The 14,195-nt window shown below is 47.6% G+C and overlaps 1 protein-coding gene across 2 annotated transcripts in view; it reads right to left on the bottom strand.

The window, feature by feature from the left end:
- acsf2 (acyl-CoA synthetase family member 2) overlaps positions 1-14,195 on the bottom strand; it is a 135,816-nt gene that overhangs the window by 105,698 nt on the left and 15,923 nt on the right. For both annotated transcript variants that reach the window (XR_013499157.1, XM_078225469.1), the window contains exon 2: positions 1,442-1,640. Coding sequence is in view for 1 of the 2 variants with exons in the window: in XM_078225469.1 (XP_078081595.1) it covers positions 1,442-1,640 (199 nt within the window). In the remaining variant the exon portion in view is untranslated. The remainder of the gene's footprint in view (positions 1-1,441; positions 1,641-14,195) is intronic.

Here is a 14,195-nt window from a genome sequence, read left to right as displayed (position 1 = left end):
ATGTTCTCCCTGTGTCTGCGTGGGTTTCCTCTGAGTGCTCCGGTTTCCTCCCACTCTCGAAAGGACATGCTGGTTAGGTGCATTGCCCATGCTAAACTCTCCCTCAGTGTACAATATTACATTTATTTATTAGTCACAAGCCTACTTGTGACTAATAAATAAACGTTACTTTATTCAGAACTCTGCCTCCCATGTCTTAGCTTACAGCAAGCTCTGTTCCCCCTCACCTCTGTTCTCTCTGACTGACATTAACTCCTGATCAAGCAATGTCTTGATTTTAAAATTCTCATCCTTTTTTTCAAATCCCGCCATGACCTCCCTCCTCCCTATCTCTGTCATCTCCTCCAGCCTCACAACAGTTCAGAATATTTGTATTCATCCAATTTTGGCCTCTTCTGCATTCTAAATTGTAATGGCTCCACCACTGGTGACCATGCCTTCAGCTGCCTGACGTACGAACTCTGGAATTCACTCCCTATAGCTCTCTGCCTCTTAGCCACACTCTCCTCCTTTAAGACAATATTAAAACCAACCTATTTGACCAAGCTTTTGGTCACCTGACCTAATTTGGCTCCTCATATGGCTCTTGGTTTTATAATGCTCCTGTGAAGCACCTTGGGGCATTTCATTGTGTTAAAGGCACTATATAAAGTTGTTGTTGTTCTTGATATTAACTTCCATGCACATACAGGAGTTTATTACTGTCTTCTATTTTGGCACAGTTCTCTGTACACCAGCATCCATCAATTTGCTGTCATCCATAAATTTTAAATTATACTTCCAATCCCAGGGTCCTAACAGTGATCCCAGCATCGATTCCTGTAGAACACCACTCCTCTCCTTTCGCCAGTTTGAGGAATCTCAGTTGCTCGTCCCAAGGTCGGAAATTCCTGTCCAACTGACGTCAATGATTAAATGATTCCTGTGGCAGGCAGCACTGGAAAATTTACCCCGATGTTTCACTCCTGCACTAACATCTACCCGGCAATGTGAAAAGCTGCCCAGGTATGTCTTGTAGACAAGGAACAGGACGAATCCAATCCAGCTAATTACCGCCCCGTCAGTCTACTCTCCATCATCAGTAAAGTGATGGAAGGGGTCATTAATAGTGCTATCAAGCTTAGCAATAACCTTCTCACTGACGCTCAATATGGATTCTCAACTCCCTAACAGCACTGAGGATGTACCTATACCTCAGGGACTGCAGCGGTTCAAGAAGGCAGCTGGCTGCTATTTTCTCAGGGGCAACTAAGGATGGGAAGTAAATGCTGACCTAGGCAGTGACGCCCACATCGTGTAAATGAATTAAAAACTCTGACCAGCACTGAAACAGCAAGGGGTATTCAGGAGGAGTTCCCAACTTAAAAATGGCCCAAATGGGGTTAAACACAAAGTTGGAAGAAAAATGTGATGAACCATTAAGCAGAAGCCATTTTCTCACCTCCTGTTTCAACTGTGCAAACGTTTTCCTGACTCCATCTCGCAGAAACACCAGTGCTTCTTTATCAGGATATTTATTGACTACGTCTTCAAGACACTGGCCAATGCTTTTGGGGCTGAGTGGGGGACCCATGGCACCATGGATGTAACTGGTGGTGAGGGTCGGCTTGATTGGGATAACATCTGCATAATGACGTGTTCTAACAAAAAAAAGGAAAATAGAGATATGAACACATAGCATTCAATCATATCAGAATGTATTTAGATAAGAAGTGTGGGTCTCACAGGCGGATGTAAAAGATCCAGCATCACTATTCGAAAAAGGACCGTGGTATCCTGACAAATATTTGTTCCAGAACCAACACCCTAAACTGTTGTTTGTGGGACATGCATTCACATTCCCACTTCCACACAAGACTAGAGACCCCATCCTCTCCAATTTTTGCAGCTACTTCTCAGTATAATTTACCTTCAATTACTCACCACCTTATTTCCAGCATCTTGGTTCTCCCAATTATGTTTCCCAGCTTTCTTCCCTTATGTCACTACACTTGAATTCCTTCTGAATGATCCCACAGCCTTCCTTCCTTCTTCCCTCTCGGTCCCCCATCATGTCCACGAGTCTCTCAGGAGAGAGACCCCCAACTTGCTCATCTGTCACTCAAAATCAATTCTCTGACACTTCCTCCTTCTTCAAACACCTCATCCTGTTTCAAGCCTCTCACCCTACACAACAATTCTCACCATTGTGCTGCCCTTGAGAGCCATTCAGATTCCCTCAGCAAAAGAGAGGGGTTAGGGACCACCAACATTTAAATAAAAATTTGAGCACCTCGTTAGTCGATCTACACCACAAAATTCCACTTCTTTATTAATAAAACACATACTTTATTGCAAATAACAGAATTAAATGAAACATCCACTATTAACCATGTATTTACTTCCTACTTCCACCCTCCCACTGACATCAGTGGTGGGGAAAATGCTGGAATCAATTATTAAGGATGTCATAACTGTGCATTTGGAAAGCGGTGATAGGATCGGTCCAAGAATTCACTAAAGGGAAATCATGCTTGACAAATCTTCTGGAATTTTTTGAGGATGTGACCAGTAGAGTGGACATGGGTGAACCAGTGGATGTTGTGGACTTTCAAAAGGCTTTTGACTAGGTCCCACACTGGAGATTAGTGAGTAAAATTAAAGCTCATGGTATTGGGGGTAATATATCGACGTGGATAGAAAACTGGTTGGCAGACAGGAAGAAGAGAGTGGGAATAAAGGGTCCTTTTCAGAGTGGCAGGCAGTGACTGGTGAGGTACCGCAGGGTTCAGAGCTGGGACCCCAGCTTTCACGATATACATTAATGATTTGATGAAGGAATTGAATGCAATATCTCCAAATTTGCAGACGACACTAAGCTGGGTGGTAGAATGTGCTGTGAGGAGGAGGCTAAGAGGCTGCAGGGTGACTTGGACAGGCTGACTGAGTGGGCAAATACTTGGCAAATGAAATATAATGTGGATAAATGTGAGGTTATCCACTTTGGTGGCAAAAACAGGAAAGAAAATTATTATCTGAATGGTGGCAGTTTAGGATAGGGAAAGTGCAACATGACCTGGGTGTTATGGTGGAACAGTCACTGAAGGTTGGCATGCAGGTACAGCAGGCGGCGAGGAAAGCTAATGGCATGCTGGCCTTCATAGCAAGAAGATTTGAGTATTGGAGTAAGGATGTCTTGCTGCAGTTATACAGGGCCTTGGTGAGGCCACACTTTGAGTATTGTGTGCAGTTTTGGTCTCCTAGTCTGAGGAAGGGTATTCTTGCTATTGAGGGAGTCCAGCGAAGGTTCACCAGACCGATTCCCAGGATAGCAGGACTGACATATAGAGAGAGACTGGATCGACTGGCTTGTACTCACTGGAATTTAGAAGAATGAGAGGGGATCTCATAGAAACATATAAAATCCTGAAGGGACTGGACAGCTAGATGATGGAAGAATGTTCCCGATGTTGGGGAAGCCAAGAACTAGGGATCATAGTCTGAGAATAAGGGGTAAGACATTTGGGACTGAGATAAGGAAGAACCTCTTCACTCAGAGAGTTGTGAACCTGTGAAATTCTCTACCACAGAAAGCTGTTTGGGGCCAGTTCATTAGATATGTTCAAGAGGGAGCTGGATGTGGCCCTTGCGGCTAAAGGGATCAAGGGGTATGGAGAGAAAGCGAGAGTGAGATACTGAAAGTGCATGATCAATCATGATCACATTGAATGGTGGTGCAGACTCAAAGGGCCGAATGGCCTACTCCTGAACCAGTTTTCTATGTTTCTATGTAATTCCTGAGGGAAATAAATGACACCAATAGGCAGCTCTGTTCTGTAGAAACAGATGTTAAAAGTTACAGAACAGAATTTAAACTGGACACGGGCTGCAGTATGATCTTATCAGGCAAGCTGCATTGGCTTAATAATGTGGAGAGCCAGCTGTCAAAAATTAAGCTACAAGGGCCAAGAGGTACAGACCTTAAGGTGAAAGGTCAGATCACTACAACGCTTAGATATGAGGACAGTAAAACTCTTTATATTCTACACAATCAGCAACTTTACTCGATCAGCAGGGCGGTGTGTTGAGGCCTTGGTTTCGTGCAGAGTCAGAGATAACAGAACCAAACAGTGGGGCTGTTTTTAGGAGTGAATTTCCCAGGGTGTTTTGGGGACTCAAGAAGTTCAAAAGTGAGCATCATATCACTCTGCTCCCAGTTACCAAATCTGGCTGTTATCTTGGTCTGAGGGCAGTGCCACACCCACTAATCAAAGTGCAAATTGACAAGATACAGCGTCACTGAGTTATCTCTCCTGTTACAGTGCCTACAAAGTACTCAGTTTTCATCCTGAAACCTAGTGGCAACATCAGACCCAATGTTGACATGACATAGGTAAATAAAACTGTCCAAAGGGAAATACACCCATTCTTCTTCGACAGTATGGCTAAGTCGTCCAAAAATGTCTTTCTCAGGAAAGTAGATGAGTCAGATGGCCTCCTTCTGTACTGTAGGTATCCTATAATTCTATAAGAATCAAAGTCATTAACTACATTTATTACTCCCTTTGGTCATTTCAGTTTCAATTGCCTTTCCTTTGGCATATTCTTTACACCAGAAATCCTCCATCGCACCGTGTCCAACATCTTCAAAGGCGGTTACCGGGGATCATTTTAAACCAAATTAGTCCAGCATCTTGGGCCATGAGCCTGTAACATGTTCGCAGACACCAAGATCATATTCGCTTCCAGTATGATCTCAAGTCAGGGAATGTTTTAGAGTCAGCAACTGTTACTGAGAACATGGCAGAAGGGAATGTTGCTGTGGCCGTTCACCAGGAAGTGGTTCCGGTATTTCTACATTTGTCGGTTGACTGTGCAGTGGGAAGGGAAGAGGAACATTCAAGTGCAGATCAATCCACCCCTTCACCTACGCTTCCATATTCATCATTACAAGATCCACCAGTGTATTGCGTAGGACGCAAGGCAACAACAAAGCTCCTGACAGACTTTTGTAAAGTTAAGACATCATTTAATACTGTATTTCCGTCCTGATGGGGGATTGAACTTTTAGGGGATAGAAGTTTTACAGAGCGTTCCTATAAGCTTCTCTGAGCATGTGCGGGCTTTGGCCAGAGCTTCAATCAGCAAATCCAGATCTGATAGAATCATAGAATCCCTGCAGTGCAGAAGGAGGTTATTTGGCCCATCGAGTCTGCACAACAGCCAGGTTCTATTAATCCCCATACCCCAAGTATATCCTGCTAATCCCCCTGACACTAAAGAGCAATTTAGCATAGCTAACCCGTACATCTTTGAACCTTGGGAGGAAACCGGAGCACCCGGAGGAAACCCACGCAGACACGGGGAGAACGTGCAAACTCCATGAGGCCGGAATTGAACCCAGGTCCCTGGCGTTGTCAAGCAGCAGTGCTAACCACTGTGCCACCGTGCCACACATGTTCGAGTGCTCCTGTTTTATTGATTTACTACTGTTTTGTTAAGCTTCATTATTTACTTATGTAAAGAATATGCTTTTTTGAACAATGCATTCGACCACCTTATTTGTGGACTCAGAAGTTATCACATTGACCGAACTTTTGTTATCAGCCCTAACATCTCGAAAGTGACTCGGTGTCAAATTTTATTTAACCAGATTCCTGTGTAGCACCTTGGGGCATTTTACTGCAGTAAAGATGCTGGGCTGGATTTTTCCATCCTGCTTCACTGATCGAGTAGAATAGCGGGCAGGTAATTCAGCGGGAGGCAAAAAAGGAGAATAGCACCTGGTGTCCGGCCAGTCGCCATCTTTCCAGGCCATTTTATTGATGTAATCCAGCCTAGCGCTTGGGAAGGATGAGAGGCTGATTTAAATATTTATAAGCCTATTTAAATCTTATTATTGTGTCTGGAGTGCAATTGTCTGTGCTCACTTAGCCCTCCGACCTCGCCAGTGGACGTCCTCACCAGCGAGGATTACATACGGTACCCACTAAAGGGGACCTGACGTGATAGCCTCGCCATGGGACCGGAGGCCATCAAGGCCGCCTGGATGGTCAGGAGCAGGGGGACAGTGCCCCTTGGGCAGTGCCAGCCTGGCACTGTCGGCCTGTTACCTTGGCAGTGCCCACTGGACATGGGGAGTGCCAAGGGAGCTCTCCGGTTTTCAGGCTTTTGTGACACTGAGAATTTTTGGAGAAAATTCCGCCTGCAATATTAGTACATGCTATTGTTATTAACTATTATCCAATTTTATGATGAGTTTATAACACTGGGAGGACAAACAAATTAGCATAGCTTATAAAAGACATGGGAAAATATTGGATGTCCAATATAATTACCTTTCTGACTGTTGGACCTGACAAGATACCCCAGCCAGAATTCTCCAACCTCGTCCGCGGCTGGGATTCTCCGGACCCACTGCAGCGAATTCTCCGTTCTCGCTGTCAGTGGTGGCTAGTGTATAAGACCAGAGAATTCAGACCCTATGTCAAGATATTAACGCAGTGTGTCCCCAACTGAAAAACTGCAACTACTGGTGTTGACCCACTGATGCGCGTTATCACACACGAGGCTTGAGATGCTCAAGGAAATAAAGGCTTTTATTTACTATTACAACGAAGCTACCATGTATAGTACACGATCCCAGACTGAGGGGTCCCAGACAGAGCAGTGACCTTTATACCTCTCCCAGGAGGCGGAGCCCGACTGGGATGTACCATAATAACTATAATACAGGTGTAACAGCCCAACCCTAACCCCAACAGCAACAAGTAGAACAACCCATCCCTAACCCCAACAGCAACATATATACATACTCGTAGTACTGGCCAGACCCTGGCTCAGTACTACCTAGTGGGAACCAACGGTGGTTCACCACACCCACCAGCACAACGTAACCCACTTCCAAGTTAAGTTGCCCTTGGAGTTTTAGGCAATCCAAGAAATCTCATAGAATCAGCTGTTATATAAATAATGGGCCATAACTTCCGATGGAATACCAATTGAGTCGGATTTCCCCTCCACTCAAAATTACTTACCTGGAAATCCAAGCAGTCCTATCTCACCTGACCTCCTGATTCAGGCTGGGTGAGATCGATGTCGTACACTCGATTCCTGAGGCCTACTGGTAAGGTCACAGGTAAGTAAGCCATGCCCCTTTTAGACAGCATTAGTTGCTGTAAACTAGGTAAGTTTAAAAGTCCAGCCAGATTTCAAGATCTTAGACAAGCTAGGGAGAAGGTGAATGTACAAATGTGAGCGGCTAAGATGTGGGGGGGGTAGATTCGGGTCAGGCCTGGAGGGTTGAGGAGTCGGGATGGGTAGTCAGGGATATATTGAGGGGAGAAGGGTAATCTCAAAAGGGTCAGGGTCGACTGGGAGGGGAGGTCAATACAATAGTTATCCAGAAGCTAGAAATGGTTTGAATTTTTGTTACTCTTTCTAGGTAACTACTGCTGTAAGATAGTCAGAACCGTCTGAAGTTTGTGATTTAAATCACATTTTTGGATGGTTTCAGTGCAAGGCGATGACCAAAGAAAAGTTTGAACATCCCAGCAATTGCCTTGCCTGGGAACCTCCAGGGAGGGTGGTCCCCAGCTCATCTTCGGGGTACCCTCAAGATACACAGCCCTGGGGCTCGGACGCTATGACCCTATGTCTATCCTGTCTATCTCCCAATCTGAAATCCATGTATCCACAGAACAAGAACCTCACAAGTGTATACTGTGCATACGCTACAAACTAATAAACTGGTGGAACAAGGAATTAGAAAATTGTTAACAAAGAGAGATAGTATCAGGAATTAAATTCCAGAGCTAGATTGGTCTAAATAGCGTGAGCAGTTAGTCAATTGGGCAACATTAGCTAATGAGACACTGATGAGCAGAATAGTACAAAAGAATAAAGAGAGATGGAAGGGTCGAAAGGGAAGAATGAAGGGATTAAATTATTGACTGATTATGTACGTTCAAAGTAAAAAAGTAAGGAGTGTTGAACCACGAAGGGAGGAGACGGTTCAAGAGAGTTCATTTTATTGCGCTACAAAAACAGGAAATCCTCTTGATTAAAGGGAAGTCCAGGAATGAAGGAAAGTTTTTTTTTGTTTATATATCAGTGGTGAACCATAGTTGGTTACCACTATGAGTGCTGAGCCATGGATGGTCAGCACTATGGGTGTTTGTAGATATGTTACTGTTGTCACTGTTGGGGTTAGGGTTGGGCTGTTCTACCTGTTGATATTGTTCTGTGGTACACTCCAGTTGGCTCCGCCTACCTGGGGAAGTATAAAGGTCACTGCACTGCCTGGTGACCCTTTAGTCTGGGATTGTATTGTATATAGTGTGCTCCATTCTTGTTAGTAATAAAAGCCTTTATTTCCCGGGTACAATCTAGCCTCCCGAGTGATTTAATCGCGCATCAATTTTATTACTAACAAAATTTTGAAAAAAAAACCATGGAGCAAATGTTGAAACCCGAGCGGATTACTTTAGATCCACGTGCGGCAGGAGCGTCGAACACTTTCGACCATTGGTTAAAGTGTTTTCAAGACTACATCGATGCCTCAACAGCCATTCAAAACGACGCCGATAGACTGCAGGTCCTCCACGCGAGGGTAAGCGACACCGTATACTTATCAATCCGCGATGCCCAAGACTACATAGGGGCCATCGAACTACTTAAGAAATGGTACAACAAACCGCCAAACGAGATCCATGCTCGACACCTTCTAGCCACTCGACGGCGGCAGCCCGGCGAAACGACAGAACAGTACCTGTGTGAACTTCAGCAGCTAGCCAGAGCCTGCAACTGCAAGCCAGTGTCGGCGGCCCAGTATACGAACGACTTGATCCGAGATGCGTTCGTGGCAGGAATCGGCTCGTCGTATATTCGCCTTCGGCTGCTCGAGCAAGGTAATCTAGACCTCGCTAAGACAGTAGAATTGGCTGACGCTATGGAAACAGCCTCCAGAGGTCTAGAAACGTACCCCACCGACCACGTGGGAACGTCGTGGCAAGTACAGCCACCGACTCAACTTTATTCAGCAGCTCCGAAAAACTGCGCGATTGTGTTTCCAACCTCGGACCTGACGACGGCGGCAGCTCCAGGAGGCCCGCGGTGTTACTTCTGTGGATGGGTGAAACACCCTCGGCAGCGATGTCCAGCTAGAACGGTATTGTGCTCCGCGTGTGGAAAGAAAGGGCATTATGCCAAAGTCTGCAGGACCAAACCACTCTCCAAACATAGCAGCGCGGCGTGTGATTCTCCTGAGCCTGTCTCCTTGTCTCCAGTGTCTTCGAGGTCTTCCACCACGTGCGATTCCAGAGCGCCGCCATTCCTGACGACGGAGACGCAAGACACGTGCGACCTGCAGGGGCCGCCACTTTTAGCGCCACTGACCACGTGCAATCCATGGGCGCAGCCATTTTGGTCGGCACCGACCGCAGACGACCAGCAGGGGTCATCATCATCAACCATCTCAGCTGCCTGCAGTTGCACCCAAGACCCAACGGTGGCGTCAATCATCCTGGACCAGGCCAAGCCTCACAGACTCGACAAGTCCATGATGGGCACAGAGGTAAATGGACGCCAAATTCATTGTTTGTTTGACAGCGGGAACACGGAGAGCTTCATTCACCCTGACACCGTGAAACGGTGCGGTCTCCGAGTACGGACTGTCAGACAGACAATTTCGATGGCGTCGAGGTCCCGGTCTGTTACCGTGCTAGGGAGCTGCGTGGTCAACCTAACGGTGCGGGGCACAGTTTACGAGAACTTCAGGCTCCTTGTGTTACCGCACCTTTGCGCTCCGATACTCCTGGGACTAGACTTTATGGTCCACCTGAGGAGTGTAACCTTGCAGTACGATGGGCCACTCCCTCCACTTTCAGTGGGAGCACAGCAGCCTCCAAATTGCCCAGCGCACTCCACGTGTAGCCTCTCGACACTCAGAATCACCCCACCATCTTTATTCGAGAATCTCGTGCCAGGCTGCAAGCCCATCGCAACCAAGAGCAGGCGTTACAGCGCTGAGGATCGGATCTTTATTCGATCTGAAGTTCAGCGGCTCCTCAGGGAAGGGATCATCCAACCTAGCTCTAGTCCATGGAGAGCGCAAGTAGTGGTGGTTAAAACTGGAAACAAACCCTGGATGGTCATAGACTATAGTCAGACCATTAATAGATATACGCAGCTGGATGCATATCCTCTCCCACGCATATCTGACATGGTCAACCAGATTGCGCAGTACCGGGTGTTCTCCACCATTGACTTGAAGTCAGCTTACCACCAGCTCCCCATTCGCCCAGAGGACCGAAAATACACGGCCTTTGAGGCGGATGGTCGTCTTTATCACTTTTTAAGTGTTCCCTTTGGCGTCACGAATGGAGTCTCGGTCTTCCAGCGTGCTATGGACCGAATGGTGGACCAGAACGGGCTGCGGGCTACCTTCCCGTACCTGGATAACGTCACTATCTGCGGCCATGACCAGCAGGACCACGATGCCAACCTCCTTAGATTTTTACACACTGCGTCTCGCCTGAATCTGACCTACAACAGGGAGAAGTGTGTATTCAGCAAGCGCCGCCTAGCAATTCTCGGATACGTGGTGGAAAACGGGGTCCTTGGCCCTGATCCAGACCGTATGCGTCCCCTCCTTGAACTTCCCCTGCCCACTAGCATCAAAGCACTGAGAAAATGCTTAGGCTTCTTTTCATACTATGCAGAGCGGGTTCCCAATTATGCGGACAAAGCCCGTCCGCTCATCAAGTCTACCTCCTTTCCCCTAGCAACAGAGGCTCGCTTAGCCTTTGAAGGGATAAAAGCCGACATCGCGAAAGCCACAATGCACGCTGTTGATGAGTCCATCCCCTTTCAGGTGGAGAGTGATGCATCTGATTTCGCCCTGGCCGCCACACTTAATCAGGCGGGCAGGTCCGTCGCCTTTTTCTCTCGCACCCTCCAAGGCCCTGAAATTCGGCACTCTGCGGTGGAAAAAGAGGCCCAGGCCATTGTGGAGGCCGTTTGGTATTGGCGCCATTACTTGGCGGGAAAACGATTCACCCTGCTCACGGACCAGCGGTCCGTGGCGTTCATGTTCAACAACACGTTACGGGGTAAGATCAAAAATGATAAAATCTTGAGGTGGAGAATCGAACTCTCCACCTACAACTATGATATCATGTACCGTCCAGGGAAGCTCAATGAGCCCTCAGACGTCCTGTCGCGTGGAACCTGTGCAAGTGTGTAGGAGAATCGATTACAGGCCCTCCACAATGACCTCTGCCATCCGGGGGTCACTCGGCTCTTCCAATTCGTAAAGGCCCGGAATCTACCCTACTCAGTGGAGGACGTCAGGTCCATAACCCGAAGCTGCCAGGAATGTGCTGAATGCAAACCGCACTTTTACCGACCTGACAGGGCACACCTCAAGGCCACTCGCCCTTTTGAAAGACTGAGTGTGGACTTCAAGGGCCCCCTTCCTTCGACAGATCGGAACGTGTACTTCCTCAATGTGATTGACGAGTACTCACGATTCCCTTTTGTCATTCCCTGTTCTGATACGACCGCTGCCACGGTTATCAAAGCATTACGGGATCTTTTCACCCTGTTCGGTTACCCCAGCTATATCCACAGTGATAGGGGCTCGTCATTCATGAGTGACGACTTGAGGCAATACCTGCTCTCAAAAGGGATTGCCTCAAGTAGAACTACGAGTTACAACCCTAGGGGTAACGGGCAGGTTGAACGAGAAAATGCTACAGTCTGGAAGGCTGTCTTACTGGCGTTGAGGTCTAAAGGTCTTCCAGTCTCCCGTTGGCAAGAGTTACTCTCTGATGCGCTCCATTCCATCCGCTCACTCCTGTGTACGGCAACCAACGCTACTCCACATGAGAGGATGTTTTCCTTCCCTAGGAAGTCTTCCTCTGGGACCTCATTACCGTCTTGGTTGACGTACTCAGGACCTGTCCTCCTGCGGCGGCATGTTAGGACCCGCAAGTCCGACCCTTTGGTTGAACAGGTCCATCTCCTCCACGCCAACCCTCAATATGCCTATGTGGCATATCCTGACGGGCGAGAGGACACGGTCTCTATTAGAGATCTGGCGCCTGCAGGGGACTTGGAAACCCCAGTCGCTCCCACACCCCTAGTTAGGGACCCCCTGACCCTTATCTCCCCTCCTGACATGGCGCGGGCAGTATCGGGACCACCACTTAATCCTCTTACTCCCGTGTACAGCTTGCCTGAGTCCAGGAGATTGTCGCCACCTCGAGGCGTGCTCAAGTCCAGCAGATTGTCGCCACCTCGTGGTCCTCCTGTCCGTGAGGAACTGGAGGAGTCACTGGACACCGCCTTGGAGAGAAGGTCACCACGGTTACCTGAACCGGCGTTACCGCCAGTGTTGAGGAGGTCGCAGAGACGGTGCGGTCCTCCAATACGACTGAACTTGTGAATATATGAACAGTTGTTCTGCTTTTTTGCCCCGCCGGCCTTTGTTTTAAAGGAGGAGTGAATGTGGTGAACCATAGTTGGTTACCACTATGAGTGCTGAGCCATGGATGGTCAGCACTATGGGTGTTTGTAGATATGTTACTGTAGTTACTGTTGGTGTTAGGGTTGGGCTGTTCTACCTGTTGATATTGTTCTGTGGTACACTCCAGTTGGCTCCGCCTACCTGGGGAAGTATAAAGGTCACTGCACTGCCTGGTGACCCTTTAGTCTGGGATTGTATTGTATATAGTGTGCTCCATTCTTGTTAGTAATAAAAGCCTTTATTTCCCGGGTACAATCTAGCCTCCCGAGTGATTTAATCGCGCATCAATATCCAATTCAATCCAATCAAAGTCCAATTCAAAGTCTCAGCAAGTGAGACATTCCCAATCCAAGCTGACAAGACAGGGCTCTCATCTCCTGTCTTGGGCTTGATCTACATGGTCCAAGCTGATTGGAGTAGGCATTGCACCTCCTCCAAGGCTTGATCTCATTTACATCTTAGCCAAAAGGCCGAGATGCCGCTTTTAAAAATTGCTTCAAATGAAGCTAAAATGTAACCTAATGACTTCAACCAAGTACAGCATGTCGATACTACACTTGATTTTAGCCAAGGCCAATGAAGAAAAGTTTTTTTATTTTAAAAATATACTTCATTCACAAAAAAACTCTCAAATAAGCCATTGCAAAACGACATATCCAATAATTACAAACAGTGTGAAAAAAGACCAGTTATTTTTCCAATACTACACGATGTTCATTTACAGGGCATTACATTCATTTCATTTCAGTACTTGAAGCTATATACATTCATTGGATTTCACTGTGTGCTGTTGTTTTTCAGATTAGCACACAGTTGCACAGGCCGAGGGTGTTCTACAGTTACCGGGCCCTCGGTCTGCCTCGGTTGAAAGGCTTTACACGGTGGCCTTTCCCCATTTTGCCTTTGCGGCGGCTGACCCAAGCTTGAGCGCGTCCCTCAGCATGTAGTCCTGGACCTTGGAATGTGCCAGTCTGCAACACTCGGTCGAGGACAAATCTTTCAACTGGAAGATCAGCAAGTTTCAGGCGGACCAACATGCATCCTTCACCGAGTTGATGACCCTCCAGCAGCAGTTGATATTTGTCTCGGTGTGCGTCCCCGGAAACAGCCCGTGGAGCACAGAGTCCTGCGTCACCGAGCTGCCCGGGACGAACCGCGACAAATACCACTGCATCTCACTCCAGACCTTCTTTGCAAAGGCACATTCCACAAGGAGGTGTGCGACCGTCTCATCACCCCTGCAACCACTTCGGGGGCAGCATGCGGTGGTGTTGAGACCTCGAGCGTGCATGAAGGACTTGACGGGAAGTGCCCTTCTCACCACCAGCCAAGCCAGGTCTTGGTGCTTGTTTGTGAGTTCTGGTGATGAGGCATTCTGCCAGATGACACTGACAGTCTGCTCAGGGAACCATCCGACAGGATCCACCATCTCCTTTTCTCTCAGAGCCTCAAGGACATTACGTGCTGACCACTGCTTGATCGCCATGTGGTCAAAGGTGTGTTTCCGTAAAAATTTCTCCACGAAGGACAGGTGCTGCGGTACGGTCCAACTCCTTGGAGCGTTCCGCGGCAGTGTGGCCAGACCCATCCTCCGTAACACTTGGGACAGGTAGAACCTCAAAAAGTAGTGGCACTTGTTGTTAGTGTACCGAGGATCTACACACAGCTTGATGCAGCTGCACACAAA

The sequence above is a fragment of the Mustelus asterias genome, chromosome 12 (assembly GCF_964213995.1).
Source record: "Mustelus asterias chromosome 12, sMusAst1.hap1.1, whole genome shotgun sequence".
NCBI lineage: Eukaryota > Metazoa > Chordata > Chondrichthyes > Carcharhiniformes > Triakidae > Mustelus > Mustelus asterias.
Note: the sequence above shows the minus strand (reverse complement) of the source record. Positions and strands in the feature narration are given on the sequence as shown.